Raw genomic sequence first — 22,258 nt, forward strand, 5'->3', positions numbered from 1 at the left:
CCTGCATCCCAGGAAATGGGAAACAGAGACAGGTGTGACCCCGCAGTTACTGGGGTGCTGTAGCAGGGCAGCTAGTGGCCTGGGGTCCTGGCTCATCTGCTGCCTGCTTGTGGTGAGTTAGAGAAATATCAGCATCGCCCGGCCGATGTGGCTCAGTGGCTGAGCGTCGACCCATGCACCAAGAGGTCACCAGTTCGATTCCCAGTCAGGGCACGTGGCCAGGTTGTGGGCCTGATCCCTAGTGAGGGGCATGCAGGAGGCGGCTGATCGATGTCCTCTGTCATCGATGTTTCTATCTCTCTCTCTCCTCCTTCCTCTCCCTCTCTCTCTAACATCAATAAAGGGAAAAAAAGAACAAAAGAAATACCAGCCTCTGCTGTGGAATCAGCCTTCAGTGCCTCTGGTCTGCACTTTATGAGGCCGGTGGGGGGCTCTGGAGTCCGCTGCACCTTCCAGGGGTGTCTGCTCTGCCAATAAGGAATAATTTGGGAACACCCAGGGAACATTTACCCTCTCGGAGGCCTGGGAACTGATTTCTTCTAAGGCGATCTGCTGAGGAAAACAGCCGGTGTGGAAGGTCCGGGTCCTTCAGTGACCTGTTTGCCAGCAGACAGCTCACCGCACACCAGGCCTGTACCTGGCACCTGGCACCTGGCACCTGGCATCCGAGACCAGTGAAGCAAGCTGGGTCCCTGCCCTCCAGGTGCTCACAGTGTAGGGGGTAGCTTAGGTGGGAGATGACAAAACAGATGCTCACAGTGTCCTGTGATAAGCGCTGTGAGGCGTGTAAGGGTCTGAGAGGCCGGAGGGGGAGCCCAGCTCTGCCTGGGGAAGCGGAGAAGGCTCCCAGGAAGAGGTGTCCCTGGAGCTGAGTTCTGGAGGATCAGTAGGAGTTAACCAGGCTGAGTCAGGAGGAGGGAAGAGACACGGGCAGAGAACTGGGGTGAGCCAGAGAGGGCCTGGTACACTGGGGAAACTGTACGGAGTTATGGGAAACTCTAGGGAATAAAAGTAGCTCTGGGGCCTCGCTCTTTGCTCAGCAGGCCACGGAGAGCGAGTCTTCCGATGGAGGCACCGGGCTCCTTTTCTGAGCTTTTCTCGCGGGCCCCTTCAGCCCCGGGGCCGCTGATCTGCCCTTCCCAAGTCTAGGCTGGAGGAATTCAGCCATGAGGCACAATTCAGCACCCAGGACGGAGTGGAGAGAGGAGGGAAGGGAGAGGGAAGACTTACAGCTATTAATGTCTGAGCTGCTCTTGGAGCAGGCTCCTTACTCACAGCCCGGGAATCTCAAGGAAAGCGATAAATGATTTTTGAAGGCGCATTCTTTAAGAAGCAAGCTACAGATGCGCACAGCAAAGAATCTGGATGATGTCAATAACGAACAATGTTGTCTGGGGAGGAGGGGTTGTGGGTGTCCTTCCTTTTCTTTTTAGAGTTTGTACTTTATGGATTCTAAGTGGCAGTTACTGCTTTTGTGATCAGAAACAGTTAGGGCATAGGAAAACCTCTGCAGGAAAAAGCAGAAAATCAAACCACATCTACAGTAAAATCCTAGTTTTTAAATAAAATACGCAGAGAAAAAAGATGGAAAAGAAATACTTGAAGGTGTTAGTAGCCGTTGTCTCTGAGCACTGGGGTCATTAGGAGACTTGCCTTTCTAACTTATGTATGATCACATCCAGATTCGAATGTGTCAGGTGAAACTGTTCATCGAACAGACGCCTAATGGGTCCTCTCGTTTCCTTCCCTGCACGTTACAGTGGCTTCCCACGGCACCACGCTAGCGATAGCCCGTTGCCCCTGGAGAAAGCCCCCGTTCCCTGTGCCCAGTTAGCTCTTGCTCACCCATCAGTACTCAGAGACCACCCCCACTTCCTTAGGGAAGACTTCCGGAGTGGATCCCGTGGAGTGCCACCCAGTCCCCTTTGGGAACAGCTGGGAGAGCTGGTGGCCGGCACCCACAGAGGAGTCTCTCTGGGAAATGCCCGGGCAGAAAGGAACTGCCTGTGGGAGCCTGCATCCATTGCTCAGTGCTATGGAGGAGAAGCAGGACGGGTGATGGAGGCCCAACCCCCAGCCTTCATTCAGAGCAACTCTCAAGGGTCATCGCCACTCGAGAGCCCCTGGGGGCTTGGCTGAACTTGTGCAGCTCTTCGAGACAGGGTTTTCTCTCCTCCAGGCCTGCCACTTTCCCTCTCCGACAGTGCTGATCCTGAGAGCACTTCCCAAGAAACGTCTCTAACCAGGGACACCTTCCTTGAGCCCCCAGGCTAGCGCAGGTTCCTTGATGATGTGCTCTCCCTGAGCACGCGGCTCCTTTGTAAGTTTTACATCCATTTGCTTTATCTGGCTGGTGGCTGTCTCCTCCAAAGAGTTACAGCTTTCATTCCATCACACTGGCACATGGTTCAGAAATACTTGTTGAGTGAACTACTTCATTAACCATCCAATTGAAACCCTGAGGGGGCCATCAACTGTGCCTAGGGCTGCAGAATACTTTATTTATTTATTCATTCAATAAATATTTACTAGGAGAAACTGGATCCTCATCTCTCAACACCAAAAGCATTCCAGATGGTCCAAAGATGTTTATGTGGAAGAAAATACAACTAATAAAGTTCTAGAAAAAAGGACAAGTTTTAGAAAGTAATTTTGGAATATTGAGGGCCTTTATAAGCCTGATACACAAAATTTGGAAAAAGTTACTACACATCATCATATAAAATTCTAAACCTTTATAAGACAAAAATAAAGATAAAAACAAGTCAATAGAGAATATTTGTAGCACCTAGATAAGACAGGGGGCTAATTCTTCTAATATACCAAGAACATTTACAAGTCAAAAGGAAAGAAAGCGCATAGAAAAATGGACAACAAATATAATGAAAGATGAGAAACCTTATTTATATTCTAAGAAATGCAAATGAAAACCATAATGCAATATCATCTTTCTATCAGAATTGACCAAGTTAGAATGATTGAAAATACCCAGTCTTGGCAAGAGTGTGAGTAAACAGGACTGTTACTCACATTTATCGGCAAAAATTGTCATGAGCTCCTTGGAAGTCAGTTTGGCAATATCTAGTAAGTGAAAAGCATTCATCTCTTCTGACCTCACAATCCTACTTCTAGAAATATACCAACTGACGATGGCCAGGACATCAGGGTCCTATGTGACCGGATAGGGAACATACTTGGCTTTCACTACTTGGTTCTAAATTGGAAGGAGAGGCAAAAATTAAAATTGCTGGCAGTTATTGATCGAGTCCTGGCTGTTTGGGGCCCCTTACTGCCTGGCTGTGGTTTGGCTTCCTGGGCTGGTTGCTGCAGGTTGGGGTCCGAGTTCTGTTTTGATATGTGGCCGGGCCATCGTCTGTTAGCATGTTCAGTCCCCACGCGACCATCTCCTCCCTCACAGTACACTCTGGGGCCTTTCAACTGTCCTCCCTGCTTCTGTTCTTGTTCTCAGGGCTCTGTTTTACCTTTTCTTCTTTTCTTCTCTTACTGTTTACCTTTTATTTTTTTATCATTAAAAAATTTTTTTTTTTCTTTATTGATTTTAGAGAGTGAGGAAGGGAGAGGGAGAGAGAGATAGAAACATTGATGAGAAAGAAGGTCGATTGGCCGCCTCCTGCATGCCCCCCACTGGGGATCAGGCCTACAACCTGGGCATGTGCCCTGACCGGGAATAGAACCGGCGACCTCTTGGTGCATGGGTCAATGCAAAACCACTGAGCCACAATGGCTGGGTTCTGCTTTACCTTTTAAACCATGCTGGCCTCTGTGGTGGCCACGCCTAGGAGAGCTCCTCTAACCTCTCTGAGCCCTCCCCGAGGCTGCCACGGCACACAGTGAAAGCCAGTCTCCTACATGTCCTATCTTCTGGCTCCTGAGACGTCTCCGCAAGCCCAGTGGGTTCCTGTCTCAAGGGCTACGTGTGGGCTGTTCCCTCGCTCCCCGACCCGGATCTCCACGTGGTGGCCCTGCATCCTCCTGAATCTACCAAATCAGTGTGAGTTCTGTTCTCCAAAGCACTTCTCACTATCCGAGTGCTTTAGTGTTCTCTTGTTTGCTGCTGGTCTTCCCCCACCGAAATGACATCTCCATGTGGGCAGGGACCACACCTGTCCCTTCTTACACTGAGGCCCCAGCCCAGGGACCACATCTGTCCCTTCTTACACTGAGGCCCCAGCCCTTGTGTGGAGACTGGGACTTGCTGAATCGCGTATGTGTGTTTTTAAGGCGGGCTAACAGGATTTGCTGATGCACTGAATGCTGGGGAAAAAGAGGAGAATCAAGGATGACTTGAATGTTTCCGGCTGAGCGATTGGCGGGATGCTGCTGCCATGGTTGGTGTGAGATGGGAAGACTGTGGGAGCAGGGAGCTGAGTGTGGGGGATCGGGAGCTCTGTTTCAGACACACTGGGCTGGTCTGTCAGACTCCACATGAGATGTGCAGAGGCGGGCGGATCCTGGAGCTCGTGGTGAGGTCAACTTATAGATGAGCTGGCTGGGCGAGCCCCAAGAGGAGGGGCCAACCCTGCCCAGGCCTCTGCAGTTAGACATCGGACAATGAGGGAGACCAAGCAGGGAAACCGAGAAGGAATAGCCAGAGAGGTGCAGTTAATCTTCCTAAGCTTCAGTTTCCTTGCAGCAACAGGGTTTAGTGATTAACAGCACTTCCCTCACAGGGTGGGTGCGAGGATCCTGGGCCATGTGTTAAAAGTGCTCAGAACATTGTTTTGCACGTAGTAAGTGCTCAGCATATGTTGGCTAAAGATAAGCACTTTATCTCTGACCCTTCTGAAGAATTGCTAAACCTGGCCTCTGGTCTCAGCTGAGAGGGGAGAGCTCCTGGGGGCGGGGTGGGGAGGAGGTTGGAGTCTGTCTTGCCAGGTTATCCAGGCTGGCACCTAGGGCTGGTCGAGGCACACTGCCCCCCGGGGCGGGCCTGGCTGAAGACAGTGCTTAAAGAGGGCGGTTTCGAGTTCTTGCAATTGTGCTATTGAACAGACATGTGACCTCACTTTATACTCCTGAGCCTTCCAGCCTTCTTAGATGCCCAGGACCCAGGAATAGATGTAGGTTGGCTGCATTTCATTCTCCACGAAGTGGGCGTAATAGTTGCAAATATGTGAATAATTGCAGGAACTAATATCTTCAGCAGCCCCCTCCCCACCTAAGCACTTAGCCACCCGCCTACCACACTCTAGTCCCATCTAAGGGAATAAGAATGTCAGTAGAAGACGACAATAAACACTTCTCAAATGGTGGCATTTCAGGGACCATATCAGGGTGGGTGCTATGTTTATGGGTGGGTGGAGGTGGTCGAAGGGAGACTTTCCAAGTCTCTGTCTTCTGCCTGGGATGAGATTAGTGCTGTCTCTTTCCCGTGCAACAAATCTTTCCAGGATACGAAATCCAGTTTGAGAAAGATCTTTATATTCACGAAGTTGGCTCATGTACTTCAGCAACGGAGCACAAGCCTGTGGGAGCACTGTGCTGTGAGCGAAGGTCCCTCGGATTGCTTACAGTCGGGTGCAGGAGGCACATGAGGAAAGAAAGCCTTTTTTTTTTTTTATCCTCACCCGAGGATATTTTTCCATTTTTTTGTTCAGATAGAGTGGGAGGGAGAGAGAGGAAGAGAGAGAGAAACATCGACGTGAAGGGACACATCGAGTGGCTGCCACCCGCACGACCAACCAGGGCCGGGGACAAACTGCAACAGAGGTACGTGCCCTTAGTGGGAACCGAACCCGGGTCTCTCCGGACCGCAGGCCGACGCTCTAACCGCTGAGCCAAACTGGCCAGGGCTGTTTAGTGGTTTTTATTTTTATTTTGGCTCATAGTTGTGGGAGTGGGCACCATACATTTTTTCATGCTTTGACCTTGGAAAGATTGTTACATTATCTTCAATAGTCACTTCCCCTCCCTTTCCGAACAAGCTGCCAGAAACAACTCCCAGCCCCTCTGCACAACTCTCCCGTCCACACCCATCACTCCCTTTTGCAGGCTGTGACCATTGGGAAGTTTCTGGAACCGGAAAATCATATCATAACTGTGGAAATGATAGGCACTGTTACAGTATCATACATGTGCCAGGCTCGGAGGCTGCGGGCTTTGTGTGCATTGTTCACTTAATCCCCGCGACAGCCCTCTTCGGGCAGTTACACCCGAGAGTCTCGAGGCTCAGCGAGATGAAGTGGCTGGGTTAAGATCACACTGTAAATCCATTTTAGCAATGGAATTGAAACCCAGGTCTGCCTCGGTCCACAGAGCTGGTCCTTGACCATTCCTCAGGCTGCCTTATGGAGGCTAGAACCAGAGGGGCCAAAGACATAAACTCATTCCGACTCTTCACTTTTAAAATTATATGATGATAACATGGGACGTCATCTACTTCCAAATCCATCTTGCCAGATTCTCTGCTTAGATTACTTTCACATATATGTGTGATATATGTGAGTATAAATTTAATAGGGAAGGAAATATCTTTCAAAAGACCCAGTAGAATAGTTAAATACCTGTCAGAAAATTCCGCCTTGCAAAAGCAAAACAGTGTTCTTCAATTATTGGCTCTATCTTGCTATGTGACACTTGCAAAGTTCCTGACTGTTCATTCATTCAACAACTATTTATTTAGCAACTACTCTGTACCGTGCACTATTCTAAATACTAGGGATACAGGAATGGCAGAACTACTGGAAGACAAGTCCCTGGATAAACAAGGAAACAAATCCATAAACCAATCAGATTGACAAATAGTGATAAGGAGGATAAAGGAAGCCAACAGGGCAGCGTGATACAATGGCGAAGGGCAGGGAGTGGCCGCTCTGAAGAGTTTGGCCAAGGACCGCCCTCCCTCGGGATGCTGCCTTTGAGCTGAGAGCTGAAGGATGAGAAGGCACCATGCATCTGGTCAGCCAGAGGCTGGCACAGAGGTGACAGTCCTCATAAGGAAGAGGAAGAGGCCGTGAACTGAACTTCACAGCAAGCCATCTAGAGGATGAGGGGCCAGCAAGAAAGACCAAGAACTAGCAGCCAGAAGGGAGGAGGAAAAGCAGAGGTACTAGGGGCAGGGAAACCAAGGGAGTTGTTTCAAGAAGGAGGATGTGGTCCTGGCCAGTTTGGCTCAGCGGTTAGAGCATTGCCCTCTGCCCAGAGGGTCATGGGTTCGATTCCCAGCCCTGATCGGGGTCGTGTGGGAGGCAACTAATGGATGTGTCTCTCTCACATCGATGTTTCTCTCTCCCCCTCTCTCCCTCTCTTTCACTCTATCTAAAAATTAATGGAAAAATATCCTCGGGTGGGTGAGGATTAACAACAACCAAAAAACAGAAGAAGGAGGACGTGGCAGCTGTGCTTGGAGACTGTCTCTCAGATTCGGGAACGTGGAGGTCACTGTCGAACTTGAAAAGAAGAACATCAGTGGAAAGGTTGTCCCGCTGTGTCATGGCGACAAAAGCTAGACGAGGAGGTTGGAGAAAGCAGGCGAGGTGGAGGTTGAGTGCAGACAGCTCTTCGGAGGCGTTTTGCGAGGAAGGTTAGCAGAGAAACAGGGCAGAGGCCGAGAGGGCATTCGGGTCAAGAGAAGGTGACCATTCTCCATCCAAGATCCGTTCTCCGCTCACTCGTGTTCCGCTCTGGGCCAGCCTTTCGCACTGCATCACCTGGACGCTCCTGCCAGGATGCTTCCGGCCAGGTTCGGCCAAGGGGAGGCGGAGGCAGGAGAGCCAGGGTCCGCAAGAAAGAGAGGTCGGGCGCTCTTCCCCCTCCCTCGCCGCTGCCTCCGAGCCTTGTCTCTAGCAGGAGCTATGTCCCCTAGGCCTGCAAGTCCTTCTGGGCCGTCCCTCCTCCATGGCTCTCAGAACACTATTTCTTCCCTTGCCCCTTTCGGCACTAGGAGTTACCACTCCTACCCAGCACAGCTTGTCTCTGGGTGCTCAGCATCCTTGTGTGTTTCCTTAACTTGTAAGCGGCCCCTCTTTTGAGGTCAGTTAAACCATCTGAGTGCATTATCTTTCCTGCCAGGGCCTTAACTGATACAGAAATGTGTTTTCCCTCCCTCCCTTCCTTCCTCCCGCCGCCCTCCCTCCTTCTTTCTTTCATGAAAGGATATACTAGAACATGTTTGTATGCAAATGAGAGTAACGGAGCAAAAAGGAGAAAATGATGATGCAGAGAAAAGCAGGATACTTGCTGAGTGGAGGCTTGAGGCTGCGGGAGGGGAGAGAGTCCCAGCAGAAGGTGGTTGGCCTTAGGCCGGGACAGAAGACCTCTATTTTGGTTACAGGGGAGGCAGGAAGCATGGGCCCAGGGCAGGGGGGCTAGTAGATTTGGTCTGATGGCTCCTAGTTTCTCAATGGAGGACGAGTGCGGGGTAGTTTGGAGAGAGAGAAGAAAGTATGGACTAGCCATCTCTGAGAACAGGAAAATGAACTTTCTAGGAAAGGCTGGTAGGCTTGCCAGCATGGGGAGTGCCAATTTGAGGTTTGTGGTCATGAATTTAAAGAACAACCCATCAGCAGGGCTGTGTGCTTTTCTCCAGCATCGTTCAGCTGCCCTGGCACAGGCCTGGAGAGGCCGAAGGGATGGGTTTTTCGAGGGCCGGGACTTAACCAGGTTCATATGGTGGGGGAAGGGGCCAGTTTATTGAGGGGGTTGGCTATGGAGTAAGAGTCATGAAGCAGTGTGGAATCTACGTGGGGTGAGCAGGAGGGAAGGACATGAGCCTGTGACCAGGGAAAAGGTGATAATGACAGTGGATGGGAGGGTTTGATGAAGCACAGGGCGAAGAGGAAGCTGGAGCCCACAGCGAAAGAGTTGACGTGATTGGAAGACGGGTTCAAGAAACCACAGAGTGGGGGAGCACAGGGTGTGCCCTGATAGCTCCAGAAGGGCAGAGACCTGAAAGTAGAGGAGGACAAATGGTTGGGGAGAGGTACGTGGGAGCAGAGAGAGTACACATCACCTCCAGGTCTTCCCTGGACTGATTTCTCCATGCATCTCCCAGAGATGTTCTCTCCTGCCCGGTGGCCTGAAAAAGCCCATGACAATGTGGGTGTCTTCAGGTTTAGAGCCAAGAAGGCCATTTTTCCATGTGGCTCCTTCCTGGGACCTGACCCAGAGCTAGTTCTGACCACCCTGCAAAGGTGGTGGTGATGTTTCTCCTAGAATGAGCAGCTAAGCCCCCCAGGGGTCAGTATCCCTCAAGGGAGACCCTGGTTTCTTCACCTGTAAAATGCAATCTGTCATTTGTTTATCAAAACATGTGTTAAACTCTGCTGTGTTCCAGGCCTATGTTACTTCCTTTTCCCGACTCAGCCACCCTGGAGAGAGAGACTATTATACTCCTTTTTACAGAGAAGTGAAAACTTTCCCCAGAGCATATAAAGTCTATGGGAGACCAAGAAGCTCACTATCCAGTTAGGGAAACAGGCGGGAAGAAAACCAAAAATATGAGATGTGTACAGAGTTCTCTGGGCCTATGGAAGTTAGAGAGACTGATTCCAGATGTGGGGGCAGGTGAACCAGACCTTCGGGATGGTAGAAATGTGGGGACACGGAGGGCAGAAGCCACATGCTACTCCGTGGCGCAGCCCAAGATTGTTGAGTAAGGGCAGTGGGGATCAACAGCGAGGCAGGGTTGCTCATCTTGTCTATAGTCCTGGGGTTCATGGCTACCCATAAGGGGGCCCACAAACCCCCTGAAGTTGTATCACAAGTGTGAGTGTGTGTGTATTATTCTTTTCTGGAGAGACACTTTTCTTTTCTTTTTTTTTTTAATCCTCATCCGAGGACTTTTTTTTGCATTTATCTTCAGATAGAACAAGACAGAGCGGGAGGAAGAGAGGGAGGAAGAGAGAGAGAGAAACATCGATGTGAGAAAGACACATCAACAGGTTGCCACCCACACTACACCAACCATGGCCGGGGACAAACTGCAACCGAGGTACATGCCCTTGGTGGAAACCGAACCCAGGACTCTGGTCCGCAGGCCGATGCTCTAACCGCTGAGCCAAACTGGCCAGGGCTGGAGAGACACTTTTCATTTTCATCAGGTTTTTAAACTGGCACACGGACTCAAAAAAGCCTTGAGTAGCAAAGGAACTTGGAGAGGTCAGCAGGGCCGGGGAATGAAGGACCTGGTGGGCCTTGTTCAGGAATTCATATTTCACTCTGAGGTCAACGGGGAACCCAAGGGTTTTTCTAGCGACTGAGCCACATGAGAAGGGTCTTAGGAAGACAACACAGGTTAGTTACTGTGAGCTCAAATCACAGTCTTTTGATGGACCATTTACCGCTCCATTCTCCGCCTAGCACAGAGCTGAGCACATATTAGGGGCTCAGTAAATATTTGCTGAAAGAATGAGCACAGATGTGTGTAATGATAAAGGAGCACATGTCTCTAGGGTGACTCCATGCATTTCCTGGACAACTGAACTGAAAGTGAAATCCCAGGAACCAAGCAGAGCTCCCCCTGCAGTGCTCTAGGTTCTAAGAGAAACCTGCTGAGCCCTGAGATGATGGGGGCGTGAGAGGGTGGGGATGGGAATGGGGGGAGAGTGACCTGTGCAGGTGAGGCCACACCTGACTGCAGGGCTGGGCTTCTCCCACGGTGCCCTGCTTTGTCTTTGGAGGAGGTGAGGCAATATGGCAAGAATGGCTAAAAATCATTTTCTCCTTCCACTTTCAACCCATTGGCTTGTCCTATTGACTCTGTCTTGAAATACGCCCATTCTTTCTCCATCACCTTCTCTCCTACCCAGCTCCTGTTCCTGCTCCTGCAGCAATCTTAAAAGTCAGGCCCCTGTTTCTGCCCTACCTTTCTACCATCCACTCTCCATCCACATGGTGGCCACAGGGATCTTTTATTTTTCTATTTATTTTATTTAAAAAAATTTTTTCCCCTTTATTGAGTTTAGAGAGAGAGGAAGGGAGAGGGAGAGAGAGAGAGAGAAACATCAATGAGAGAGAACATCGACTGGCTGCCTCCTGCATGCCCCCCACTGGGGATCGGGCCCACAACCTGGGCATGTGTCCTGCCCGGGAATCGAACCGGCGACCTCTTGGTGCATGGGTTGACGCTCAACCACTGAGCCACACCGGCCGGACCACAGGGATCTTTTAAAAACACTTCCCTGACAAGAAGTGTAGCTGTCTTTCCATGTACTTAGCGAGCTATGTTTCTAAAACTGGACATACATTCAAGTCGTAAGGGGATCTCACTAAAATCCAGGTTGTGATCTGGGATGGGGCTTGAGACACTGCATTTCTAACAAGCTTCCAGGCAATGCAGTGATCTTGGACCACATTAGGAGTAACAAAGACTTAGAGAAAAATCCGAACTTCCTGCCCATGTCCTACTTTATCTGGCCCTTGCCCAGCAATCCCACATCATCTCCGACCCCTGTTCTCTCTCATCACACTGTAGCCACACTGGCCTTCATTCTGTTCCTGGAGTGTGCCAAGTTGTCCCTGCCTCAGGGCCTTTGCACGTGGTGTTCCCACTGCCTAGAATGTCCCTTTCTGAGAGCTCCACATGGCTTGCTCCTTTTCTTTATTTAGATCTTAGTTCGATAATCAGAGAGTACTTCTCTGACCACTTCATCTGATGAAGCACCTTATCTCCCAGGAACTTGCTATCACTATTTGCTTTCCCCTCTTCATAGCACTTATTCTCTGAATTTATTTTAGTACTGTATTTGTTGACTTGTTAACTTTCTGTCTCCACTCTCAGGGTTGTTCCACGTGAATAAGAACTTGGTTTCCTTCACTCTGGACTTTTCCCAGAGCCTGACACGTGGTAGGTACCCATTTCATATTTGGGAAGCATGAAACATGAGCACGAACATGCTTGCATGGCTACGGTGGTGTTGAGATACATGCAGGGGAGTCCATCTTAGGAAAACTTAGCACGATGATACAGGAGGAGTCTGAGGCAGAGGGGAGGGAGGAGGGAAGGAGCCAACTTTCTGTACTGAAAGTGCCACAGAAAGTCTCAAGAACCTGGAGCTGAAGTTGAATCTAAGAATCAACACATAATAGATGAATTCATCTAACTAAAAGATACTCTGGAAGGTGGGGAAGGAAAGGAACTAACACCAGTTAAATGAGGTAAGTAAGGTATTTGGAACAGTGCCTGGCACATAGTAGGTGTTTATCAAATAAATAAAAAGAAATATGGCAGACTCTAACTTTGTGACCATCACGTTGCATAAACATTCCCATTCGTCCTCAAACATACAATCTCCATCTTGCAAATGAAGAAAGGGGCTGAGACTGGAAGACTTGCCCAAAGTCAGACAGTAATTCAGGGACAGAGCGGAGAACCCCACTCCCTCAAACAGCTCTATTGAAAGTTGCCAACACTGCACTTCCTGTCCCCCTTCCCCATTGTATGCTCTGCCATAGCACCTGTTACCAGCTAATATCCTGTGCATTCTACTTATTTGTTTATTGTCTGTCTTCTCTCCCTAGAATATAAATTCCTGGTTTTGTTCACTACTGTTTCTCAGAGCCCAGGACACAGAGGCCTGCCACATAAGTAGACACTTAATGGATACTTATGGAATGTTAAAAGGATGAACGAAGGGGTTATTTAAAAATCTTTGCTTTCTGCATCTCTAGGGGGCGGTTCTGTGACGGGACACCCAACAGCAGTCGAGAGGGCTGGAGTGCGTGCGAGATGAACTGGGAAGGAAAGCTGTGGCTTACTGAATGCTTGCAACAAATCAGAAGTAAGACTGTCCGCAGAAAAGGCGCTGGCTTCACGGATCCTGGCAGGAGGGCAGCCAGGGAGCTGGGGTTTGTCCAGCCTGCAGCCCTGGCACCATTCCCGTGGTGGCATGGTTGGTGTGGAGTCCACAGGCGGGCAGTTGTCCTCTGAGGATATGGCTTCCCACAGGGTTGTTCCACGTGAATAAGAAGGTGACCCTGGGGGAAAATGTGTTAACCAGGCCCCTGTGGCAATTACAAGCTTGATGCAAACGCATAAATAGGCACTTAATCAGGAAATCTCTTGTGAATTGAGTTAGAGTGAGTCAGTCGCTCAAGCCTTGGCAGCTCTGATACTCAAGAAATGAAGGTTCTAAACCAGCCAGGTTGCACTGCGGACCTGTCTACCTGACCTTCCTCTGTGCCAAGGCTTCTTAAAGTTTGGCACCCAGAGCTGCAGCATCAGCATCACCTGAGAACTTGTCGGAACACAAATTCTCCAGCCTTGTCCTCAATTTACTGAATGGGAAACTCTGTGGGTGGGGTCTGTCACTCTGTATTAAGGAGCCCTCTGGAAGATTTTGGTCCACTGTCAAGTCTGAGAACCACTGTCAAGCAGTTTCTCTTTCAGGGCAGTTATTACTCTGCTGCAGGGAACAGTCAGGGTTGGGGGCTTCATAGATACAGTACAGAGAGTCCTATGACAAATTAAGTGACGATGGATCAGGGATTCTTAGTGGGAAGGGTCAGGAGTTGGGGAGGAACTGGGAAGGAAGACCCCTGTGTTTCAGAAAATCTCCAGAGGAGCAGTTCGTTTGCAAAGCACATTTTAAAGTTATCATGGTGTTGTTTTTTCAGACCTAATATTTAATTTATTTCAAAATTTCAAATGACATTAAAGGAAGGTATAATATAAACCTGCAGCCCGTACTGACTATATATATAATACAGTTTAGGTGGAAATATAATGCTAGGACCTTACCCCTCCTGTCCAATCCTCAGTCTAAAATAAAAATAAAAAAAGGGCGAAGAGAAGGGAACATATTAAGCTGGCCGAGAAACAAACTCATTACATGGGTTGCACAACTTCATGGGGCTCCTACTGTGTGCCATGCATGGCATTTGGCTCTCTGACGACATACCAAGATAATTTAGCCAGCCACTTGGGCAGCCAAGGACCTTACAAGAGAAAATGCGGAGGAGAGATATTTCCTCTGGTTGGCAGATGTTGGAAGTATGGACGTGTGGGACCTTTGATCAGTGTCTTGACTTTTCAGTTTAGCCAGGTAAAGAGAGCACATGTGAACTGGTAGGAGGTGGGAGAGGTGGGTGTGCGGATTGAAGGGTTTTGAACGCTGGAGGCACAAAAGGTACCAGCCCAGGAGCAGTAAGCCCATGCCCACCGCTCGGGTCTGGGGCCATGTTTAGGAGATCTAAGGTTGGGTAGTAACAATTGCTAAATTGATCCAGTGACTACATGTGGCAGCAATCAATCTAGGTGCTGTACATACATGAACTCCTTGTTCATGTGAACCCTATGAGATAGGTCCTGTTATCACCCCAGCTTTACTGATGGGAGGTGAGCTAACTTTGCCCAAAGTCACACTGTTAGGCTGTACTAGAGACTGAATTTGAAACCAGGCATTGGCTCTAGAGCCCTCCCAAGCGGAGGACAAATCAATGTGCCCCCAGGCGTCTGGGCTGTCCGGCTGGTTTGGGGGGGCAGAGGGATGGGACATTTATTTTGGTGGGTGAAAAGGATCCAGAAGCAAGCCCGCCCATCTTTCTCCACGCCTTATTTCCTTTGGAATAAGACAATCTGGAGTCCAGTGCTTTTCGAACCTGCTATAGGACGAGCACTTTAGGCCCCTTCCCACTAGATGGCGGCCCCTAAAACCCACATAGAAATTCTGGAACCTCCACCGTCTCCAGCTTCCAGGGTTTGGATAAGGCTGAGGAATGGCAGGATGCAAAACCTCCTTGGTTGCAAGGGGCACCCGGCCCCTGCCCCGCCCCATCCGGGGGTCGCGGGAAGCCCCTAGACTGGAGGCGGGCTTGGGGGGGGGGACAGGGATGGGCGGGGAGACGAGGCTCCCGGGGGAGGAGTCGGCGCGGAGCAGCCATTCCCGGGACACAGAGGCTGTCGCTCCCGCGTCGCCTGCGTTCACAGCGGAGGGGAAGGCCAGCACCGCCGGGCGCTAAGCGTAGGGCGCAGGCGGGGGCTCCGGAGGCGCGGGCCGGGAGGCAGGTGCGCGGCACGGACTACAAGTCCCAGCATGCCCAGCTGCCCTGACCCGGCCCCTGCTGCCACTTAAAGGCTCCGGGAGCCGCAGCCGTCGGGTCGCCGCGGCTTTCGCTTTGCTGCCGCGGCTGGGCGGGCGGCAGCAGCGGGCTCAGTCGCCGGCTCGTCTCGCGTCCCGGTTCCGGCTGCACCGAGGGGCGCTCCTCGTGCAGCCCTCCCGGCTCGGGGATTCCCGCCCGAGCCCGCGCCCCCGGGCTCCCCGCCTCGGCCACCCCGCGGCCCGATGCCGAGGTATGGATAGAGCGGCGCAGCGCGCGGCGGCGATGGGGGAGAAGAAGGAGGGCGGCGGCGGGGGGGACGCGGCGGCCAGCCGGGCGCTGCAGCAGTGCGGGCAGCTCCAGAAGCTCATCGACATCTCCATCGGCAGCCTGCGCGGGCTGCGCACCAAGTGCGCGGTGTCCAACGACCTCACCCAGCAGGAGATCCGGACCCTGGAGGTAAGGCGGCCGGGCGCAGGAGGGTCGGGGACCCGGGCTGGGCCGGAGGGGGCACAGGGGTCGGCGGCCCGGAGAGCGGCCCCTCGTACCCCTCTCCGTGCTTCTGTTCATGCCTTTCCTACTTGCATCCTGGAGCCCGGGTCGCCCCGTTTTAAGCTTCCCCTCCCTTCTCCATTCAGTGATGCGGCAGGTTGAGGACCCGGGACTAGCCCCTCACCTTGGGCGGGCGTTGGGGGGAGGGGCGGAGTGGGAACTGGGACAGAGGCTCCGGGAGCCGGTGGGCCGGGTGGGCTGCGCGCGGACCTCCCCTGCCTCCTCACCTCCGACCCCCACCCCGTTTCCAGCCTGTCGGCCGCAGGACTCCCTCCCACTGAGTCACACGCTGGACTTTTCCCTGTGTGACGGAGCCGAGCAGCCGTGGGCCGGGACGGGGCTGGGGGACGTCCCCCAGAAGTGTGAGCACAGCCCCACGGTTCTCTGCTTTCGCCTCACGCCCCAGGCTCTGTCTTGTCCCTTCCTCTCCTCTCCTCTAGGTTCTTGTGTGCCGCCTTTCAAAAAAGTGTTTGCTGAAACTGCATTTTTGCTCTTCAGGCATTTGGTACTTTCCTTTCACACTGCCACATCATTTCCCTGCTCAAAATGTAATTACCCACCGACTCCCCCCAAACACTGGATTTTGGTTTAGGAAGGATTATGCTGGGGAACAAGCCTTTGGTGAGAAGATGACACTATTTAAGGGCTTCTGGTGGAGACAGCCTCCAGGGTAAAGAAGATATATGCCTGCCTTCTCTCAAATTATAGCTGGGAAGTGCAGCATGAAAAGGATTTGGAAGAAGTAGCCAAAAGGGTTGTTGGGTTCTCAGAAGGGGGAGTCTCTCTCCCCCTCCCCCATACACAATAGAGGGAAACTGGTGTATTCCCAACTTGCTTTTGTCCAGAGACTGGGAAGGCTGTGGAATCCAGGGACCAGTTAATAGCTAACTCGGACTTAAAGAAGGGGCTCCACCTTGCATCGCCACATCTGGTCTTCTGCAGATCTGGGGATGTTTTGTTTTATTAGAATCTTAATTTCTCATCCCCCCCTCTCTTCCCCTCCCCTTATTGCTCATTGCCTCTGCCAGCTGTCATAGGGCCAGCGGTGATTTGTCGTAATTATTACAAGACCCAATCTTCTATGCACACCATAAACCTGAATCCCTGTTTGATCCAGAATGCTCGGGGGTGACTTCTCTCTTTCAGTTTTATTGTCTTAAAAGCTATAAAACCAGGGACATTGGAAGCCTGCAATCAGTGCTGGCTATTATAATTTTTGTTAGAGTTGCTATAGCAGTACTGACCAGGGTTTTGCTTCAAAAACAAACCAACCCACAACACTGCACAACTGTCCGTTCTGCAGGCATGCTGCTGTTTTCCAAATGGCGGGACATACTGGTTTCTTGAACACAGCCAGTGTGTTTTTGCCCAGCAAAGTTCAGTTTTTAAACCGACACAATAGGCCTGTGTGGCTCAGTTCTAGGAGAGGAGGGGTCCTTGTCCAACAGCCTGTGTCTGGTTGGACTGCTGTGTTGTTGGGATGAGAGAATGTCCTCTGTGTTGGCCTCTCTCTCGGATTGTCCCCATGTTGCTCTGAAGTGCTCCTGGTTCACAGAGTGTATACGGGAGAACCATTTGCTATTGGGAAATGGTGCTTTGCCCTCTTTGTACCCTTACTTCCAGAGTCACTCCATTTTAACCAAAGGTGTGGCATCTTGACACCCCAGAGCATCCAGCTATTTGGGTCTCTGAGCTGGTTTATTCAGTGGCCTTCTTCCTGAGTGTTAATTGACTTATTGATCCATCAGGCAGCCAGAAACCCATCCTAAGGTTTAAAAGGGATTTGCAGGGTAAACTGGAACCCCACACCCAGCTCCCTGTCCTCTCCATTGTCTTGCAGATTTGGGTCTACCCTACTCCATGAAAAGGGGACCTCTGTTATTTTGGGAGATGGGGATTTAGACCCCAGGAGCTAGTTTGGTTGAATCACTTCACCCCCGAGGTCTCATCCTCCTTATCTGAACAGGGAGGCTGGAGTGGATCTCTGTGGACTTCTGTGGTTTAGTGAAGGGGCCTCAGTTGGTTGAGTCAATGTTTGTTATACATACCCCTGTTTAAGAATATCCCTGTTTAATAAACAAAAGACTAAACTCAGAGATACAGACAACAGAATGGTTGTTACTGGAGAGGATGGGGGTGGTGGAGGACAAAGAGGGTAAAGGGGATAAAATACAAGGTGACACTGGGGTGGTGAGCACATAATACAGTATGCAGATGTTGAATTATAAAGTTGTACACCTGAAGTTTATGTTATCAACCAATAAATATTACCCCAATACACTTAATTGTTTTAAAAGACTAACAAGAAAAAAATAAAGAGATTATCCCCTGCTTAAGAGTGGTTCTAAAGTCCAGATTTTCTAAACTGGTAAAATAGGGGGAAAGTTTATTACTCTAAGAATCCTGATGCTAGGAGCAGTGTGGCACATGGAAAAGCCCATGGCTTTGATTTCGGGTCCAGGTTCTATCTATGTGACCTTGGGCAAGTCCCAAGACTTCTGAATCTCAAGCTTCCTTATTTGCGAACCAGGGATCAGACTGCTTAAAACTGAAGTGTGGTTGTGAGTCTGTAAGTTCGCCTTCTTTCTACTAAGAGATTCTGTTCATAAACTTTTCCTAATGAGGGTCCAATGGCATTCACACCACAGGTCACCTTCAGGGGAAGCTACTTCTATAGCTGGCTCTTACTTCCTAGAGGTGGGTGATATAGGCTACGAAACCATCCCAGCAGCATGTGGTGAGGTCACACGGGACAGTGGTGATATCCACTCTGGTTTTCTTTCCTGTTCTGCAGTCTCCTCTCACATACCAGGGCAAGGCCCCCAGAGACAGTGCTTGCAACATTGGAATCCTGGCTTTTGAAGAAGGGGTTGACCAGAGGGCTTGGCTTACGCAACCACACTAGACTTGTCCCAGAATCTTGGGAACTCCAGCCCACTCTGGCCCTCATTAAATAAGTGCTCAGTGGGACGAACAGCACGTGAGATGCCCCTGGAAGGCCCTGATGCGGGGCCCAGCTGCCGGAGCCTGAGATTGCAGACTGCCACGGTGTGCGGGGTCAGCATGTCTAGCTGCCTGCGATGACTTTCTCCTTGTAGTGGTCCAGGTTGGATCCAAAAGAGTGGAAGGAGCCAAGGTTTAATGTTTGCCTCCGACCTGCCAGCCAGTGTGCTGGACCCTTCTCAGTCAGTCTGATGAGATTCCCTGGAAATCTACCAATGTCTGTCACAAGCACTGTTTTTCTCTGCATGGGAAGGGGAGGGAGAGAAAATCTGAACCCAGAGTCTGAATCTGTAAACAAAAGTGGCGAGGCTACTTTATCCCAGTAGAACCTGGTGCCCCATCTTCATCAGTCACCTCTCACATCCAGGGGTCTGAGAGATCCACTGAGGCAGGCTAGAATATTCTCGTTCCACAGATGTGCTCACATAGAGACTCCCAGCAGCCTGGCAGCCAGGCCTCGAGCCCCGCACCAGTTCATTCCCTCATTTACTCATCCAGTTTGGGCCGAGTCCGCGTTGGGCACCGGGAGATAGTGGACCTCACAGAGATCCGTGTTTTGTGGACACCAGCCTACTAGTACTTTCCAGAGACAGGCCTTGCCACACTGTTTCCTGTGGCCTCCCCCTGTGCCCCAGTTAATCTAGATAGTGGAACTGCTGGGAAGGGAAAGGGGTGCCATCTGCCCCCGCCCCCCCATATCAGGCCGTTGGGCAGTCTCATGGAGATGTATTCACTTGACAAACCTTCAGTTGTTACTGATTGGCCTGCTGAGCTCCTAGTGACAGCCACCCAGGCAAGGATTCTGAGGTAGGTAGGATGCTCTCTAGGTCTTTGGGGACACTTTCAATCTAATGGGGGAGCCAGGCAGGCAAACAGTAGCAACTCGAGTACCCTGCTTGCTAAGAGTGCTTAGGAATTAGGCATGTGCCTAAAAGGTTGGCCAGTCTGACCTCCTGGTTTTATGACAAATGTTCCCAGTCTTGGTGGTGACTTGTCCCAAGTCACACGTCCCTGGCAGAACTGAGAGTGAAACCTGGTTTCCCTTTTCCCCACCCAGCCGCTGTCTGGAGTACCGCTTTCCTCTGCTTCCGCTCCATCATCATAGTTTTAACTGCCTGCGGGAGGCTTTAACTCCTGCAGTCCCCAAAGAGACGCAGAGCAGGGGCATTGTCCCCTTTGGTGTCAGCTTTCGCCTTGGCAACTTTTTCCTTGATGAAACTTGCCACCAGCCTACCCCGGAGGTGGCCTGAAGAGCGACCTGCAGTTTCCCTGAGACTGGAGAGGGCTGGGTGGTGCTGCAGGGAGGCTTGATCAGATCTGCAGCCCAGGTTCATGCGGGTGCCAGGAGCCCAGGCACAGCGATGTGAATGCCTCCTCCTCTGGGTTGGCTCAGGTTCCAGGAAAGCTGTATCCCTACCACAAGTATGCTGGCGCTGCCTGCCGGCCGTGGTCTGGAGGACTGCGGAGGCCCTGGTCCTTGGTGGCGGTGTCTGCAATGGAGGGGAGAAGTAACAGTCTGTGACCAAGTTCCCTAAGCTGTGCTTTTTATTAAGGACGTCCTTTCAGAGTAGGCTGGTTGGACTCTTTTCCTACATTCAGTTCAGGGGGAAAGCTGCACAGGTGCCTTAGGGGTCGTGGGACTGACTTTTGTGCACAGTGAGGGTAGATGAGGGACAAGAGACATCTGGGCTACCTGTCCTGTGCTGAGTGCTCCGCTAGGCTCCTGGCACGTGTCGGCCCATTTAACGCTTACAAGGACCCCGTGAGGTTTTATCCCCACTTGGCCGAGAAGGACATTGTGGCTCAGAGGGATTAGAGATGGAGTGGGCAGGTGGTTGAATGTGGGCTGACTGGTCTTCAGACCTTGTGAACTTCCCGATTACCTCTAGAAACCATGGCGGGGTCCTCTGGTCAGGGTCATGGCTGCTGAGCCCAAGGAAGTGGCCAATAACGAAACGGGCTCGCCCAGGGGCACTTGGCTCAATTCCAGATGACTGGTGGCCACCCAGGCTGCTTCCCTGAAGGTCTGCCCGTGCACTCGGACAGTCGGGTTGGGGCAAAGTGGTGCAGCCGCCTGGGTGTCGGGCTCGTTCTGAGAAGTGAGAAGCTGCCCGGATATCAAGTTACTCATAATTTTTTCAATGGATACTTGTCTTATTCTTTTTGAATAATTCCTCTGGTTAGCAGTCATATTCTTTACCTTTCTTTTATTAAATATTATAAAATATACATAATGAGATATGTTCACTATAACAAAGAAAATACAGATGAATGAAAGAAAAGAAAATCACCCATCATGCCACCTCTCTGGGTTAATTTTTCTTTTAAGTTTTTTTTTTTTCTTTATTGATTTTAGAAAGAGAGAAACGGAGAGAGAAATAGAAACATTGATGAGAAAGAACATCAACTGGCTGCCTCCTTCATGCCCCCCACTGGGGGTTTGGCCCACAACCTGGGCATGTGCCCTGAGCGGGAATCGTACCAGCGACCTCTTGGTGCATGGTCGATGCTCAACCACTGAGCCACGCCAGCTGGACTAATTGTTTTTTTTTCAATGATAGCTAATGTTTAATATGCTCCTGAGAAATAACTATATAACCTTAAACTTGGTTTGCAAAATATGTAGATCATTGGCACATTGATACTCTGATTTTTTATTTTTTAATGGTAGGATGTATTTGTTGACTGATTGGCATAATGCAACCTCATGAAGTTCTTTGATCATTGTAGGGCTGGGGATTTAACCCAGGTGTTCCCATTCTCAATCCATTGTTTAAAAAGCCAGCATAAACCTTGTTTCTCTCTCATGTCAGTCCAGTTTGGGTTGGGCAGCTCTCCTGGTAGCTGTCCTGCAAGTGGAGACTCACAGACAGCGACTCCTGTGGGTGGCCCTGCCATCAGAGGTCCTTTATTTCCACCTGGTATAACCCTCATATGTAGTAAAGAGTATAAACTTGCCCCAAAAGAGATCTGACCTTTGTCTTTGTCTTCTAGGAGGTAATCTCTACATCTCTGGAATGTCATGCCTGATAGGAATGTCTTTGTTTCTCAGAGTTAATTCTTTTGTATGTATTTTACATATGTGCAAAATAACATACGTGGATAACATTGTGTATGTATTCTTTTTATCCTTTGCATTTGTATACAAATGTATGTGCTTACCACGTGCATCGCCTTATACGTGTCTTCTGTCTACATCAATACACACATATGGGCCGTGTCCCTGTCAGGGGCTGCCTTGTGTGGTCACACCACAGAGTCATCAAACCAGTCCCGCTGTCGGCCGTTCAGGCTGTTGCCAAGCGTTGCGGGGAGTGCATGAGTGCATTCCTGGAAGTGGAATTTGCTGGGTCAAAGTGTGTGAACACGTTTAACGTCAGTCCTGTTCTTTAACATCTTCAGGGGCTACTGTGTTCCCACCTCCCCATCAGGAATGCCAGGATTTATAAAATGACAGCCTCCATGTATTCTACCCCTTTGACACTGCATCTGTGTCTACCCTGAGGTCAAGGAGTGTTAACAGGAAAAGGACATGGCCCCCATGGCTGAGATTCTGGATTATGTGTCAAAGAGTATGGCTTCTAGTTTTGTGGTTGCCTGCAGCAGTGGGGGTAGGGGATGGGGTCATCCAATCAGGAGAGAGTCCTTTCCTTGCTCCAAGAGAGCAGGAGAAGGATGGGGGTTGATGTTAGGTCTCTCTGCGTCC

The 22,258-nt window shown here is 50.6% G+C and overlaps 1 protein-coding gene and 1 long non-coding RNA gene across 4 annotated transcripts in view; both read left to right on the forward strand.

Moving 5' to 3' along the window:
• Positions 1-3,875: 3,875 nt before the first annotated feature.
• On the forward strand, positions 3,876-13,256 carry LOC118635060. Its single transcript, XR_004960430.1, has 3 exons — positions 3,876-4,012; positions 11,741-11,806; positions 12,631-13,256. It is a non-coding gene; the product is annotated as an uncharacterized LOC118635060 (long non-coding RNA).
• Positions 13,257-15,252: 1,996 nt separating this feature from the next.
• KSR1 (kinase suppressor of ras 1) overlaps positions 15,253-22,258 on the forward strand; it is a 148,200-nt gene continuing 141,194 nt past the window's right edge. For all 3 annotated transcript variants that reach the window (XM_036267721.1, XM_036267722.1, XM_036267723.1), the window contains exon 1: positions 15,253-15,456. In XM_036267721.1, coding sequence (XP_036123614.1) covers positions 15,253-15,456 — 204 coding nt within the window. The remainder of the gene's footprint in view (positions 15,457-22,258) is intronic.

Source organism: Molossus molossus, unplaced genomic scaffold (genome assembly GCF_014108415.1).
Source record: "Molossus molossus isolate mMolMol1 unplaced genomic scaffold, mMolMol1.p scaffold_m16_p_19, whole genome shotgun sequence".
NCBI lineage: Eukaryota > Metazoa > Chordata > Mammalia > Chiroptera > Molossidae > Molossus > Molossus molossus.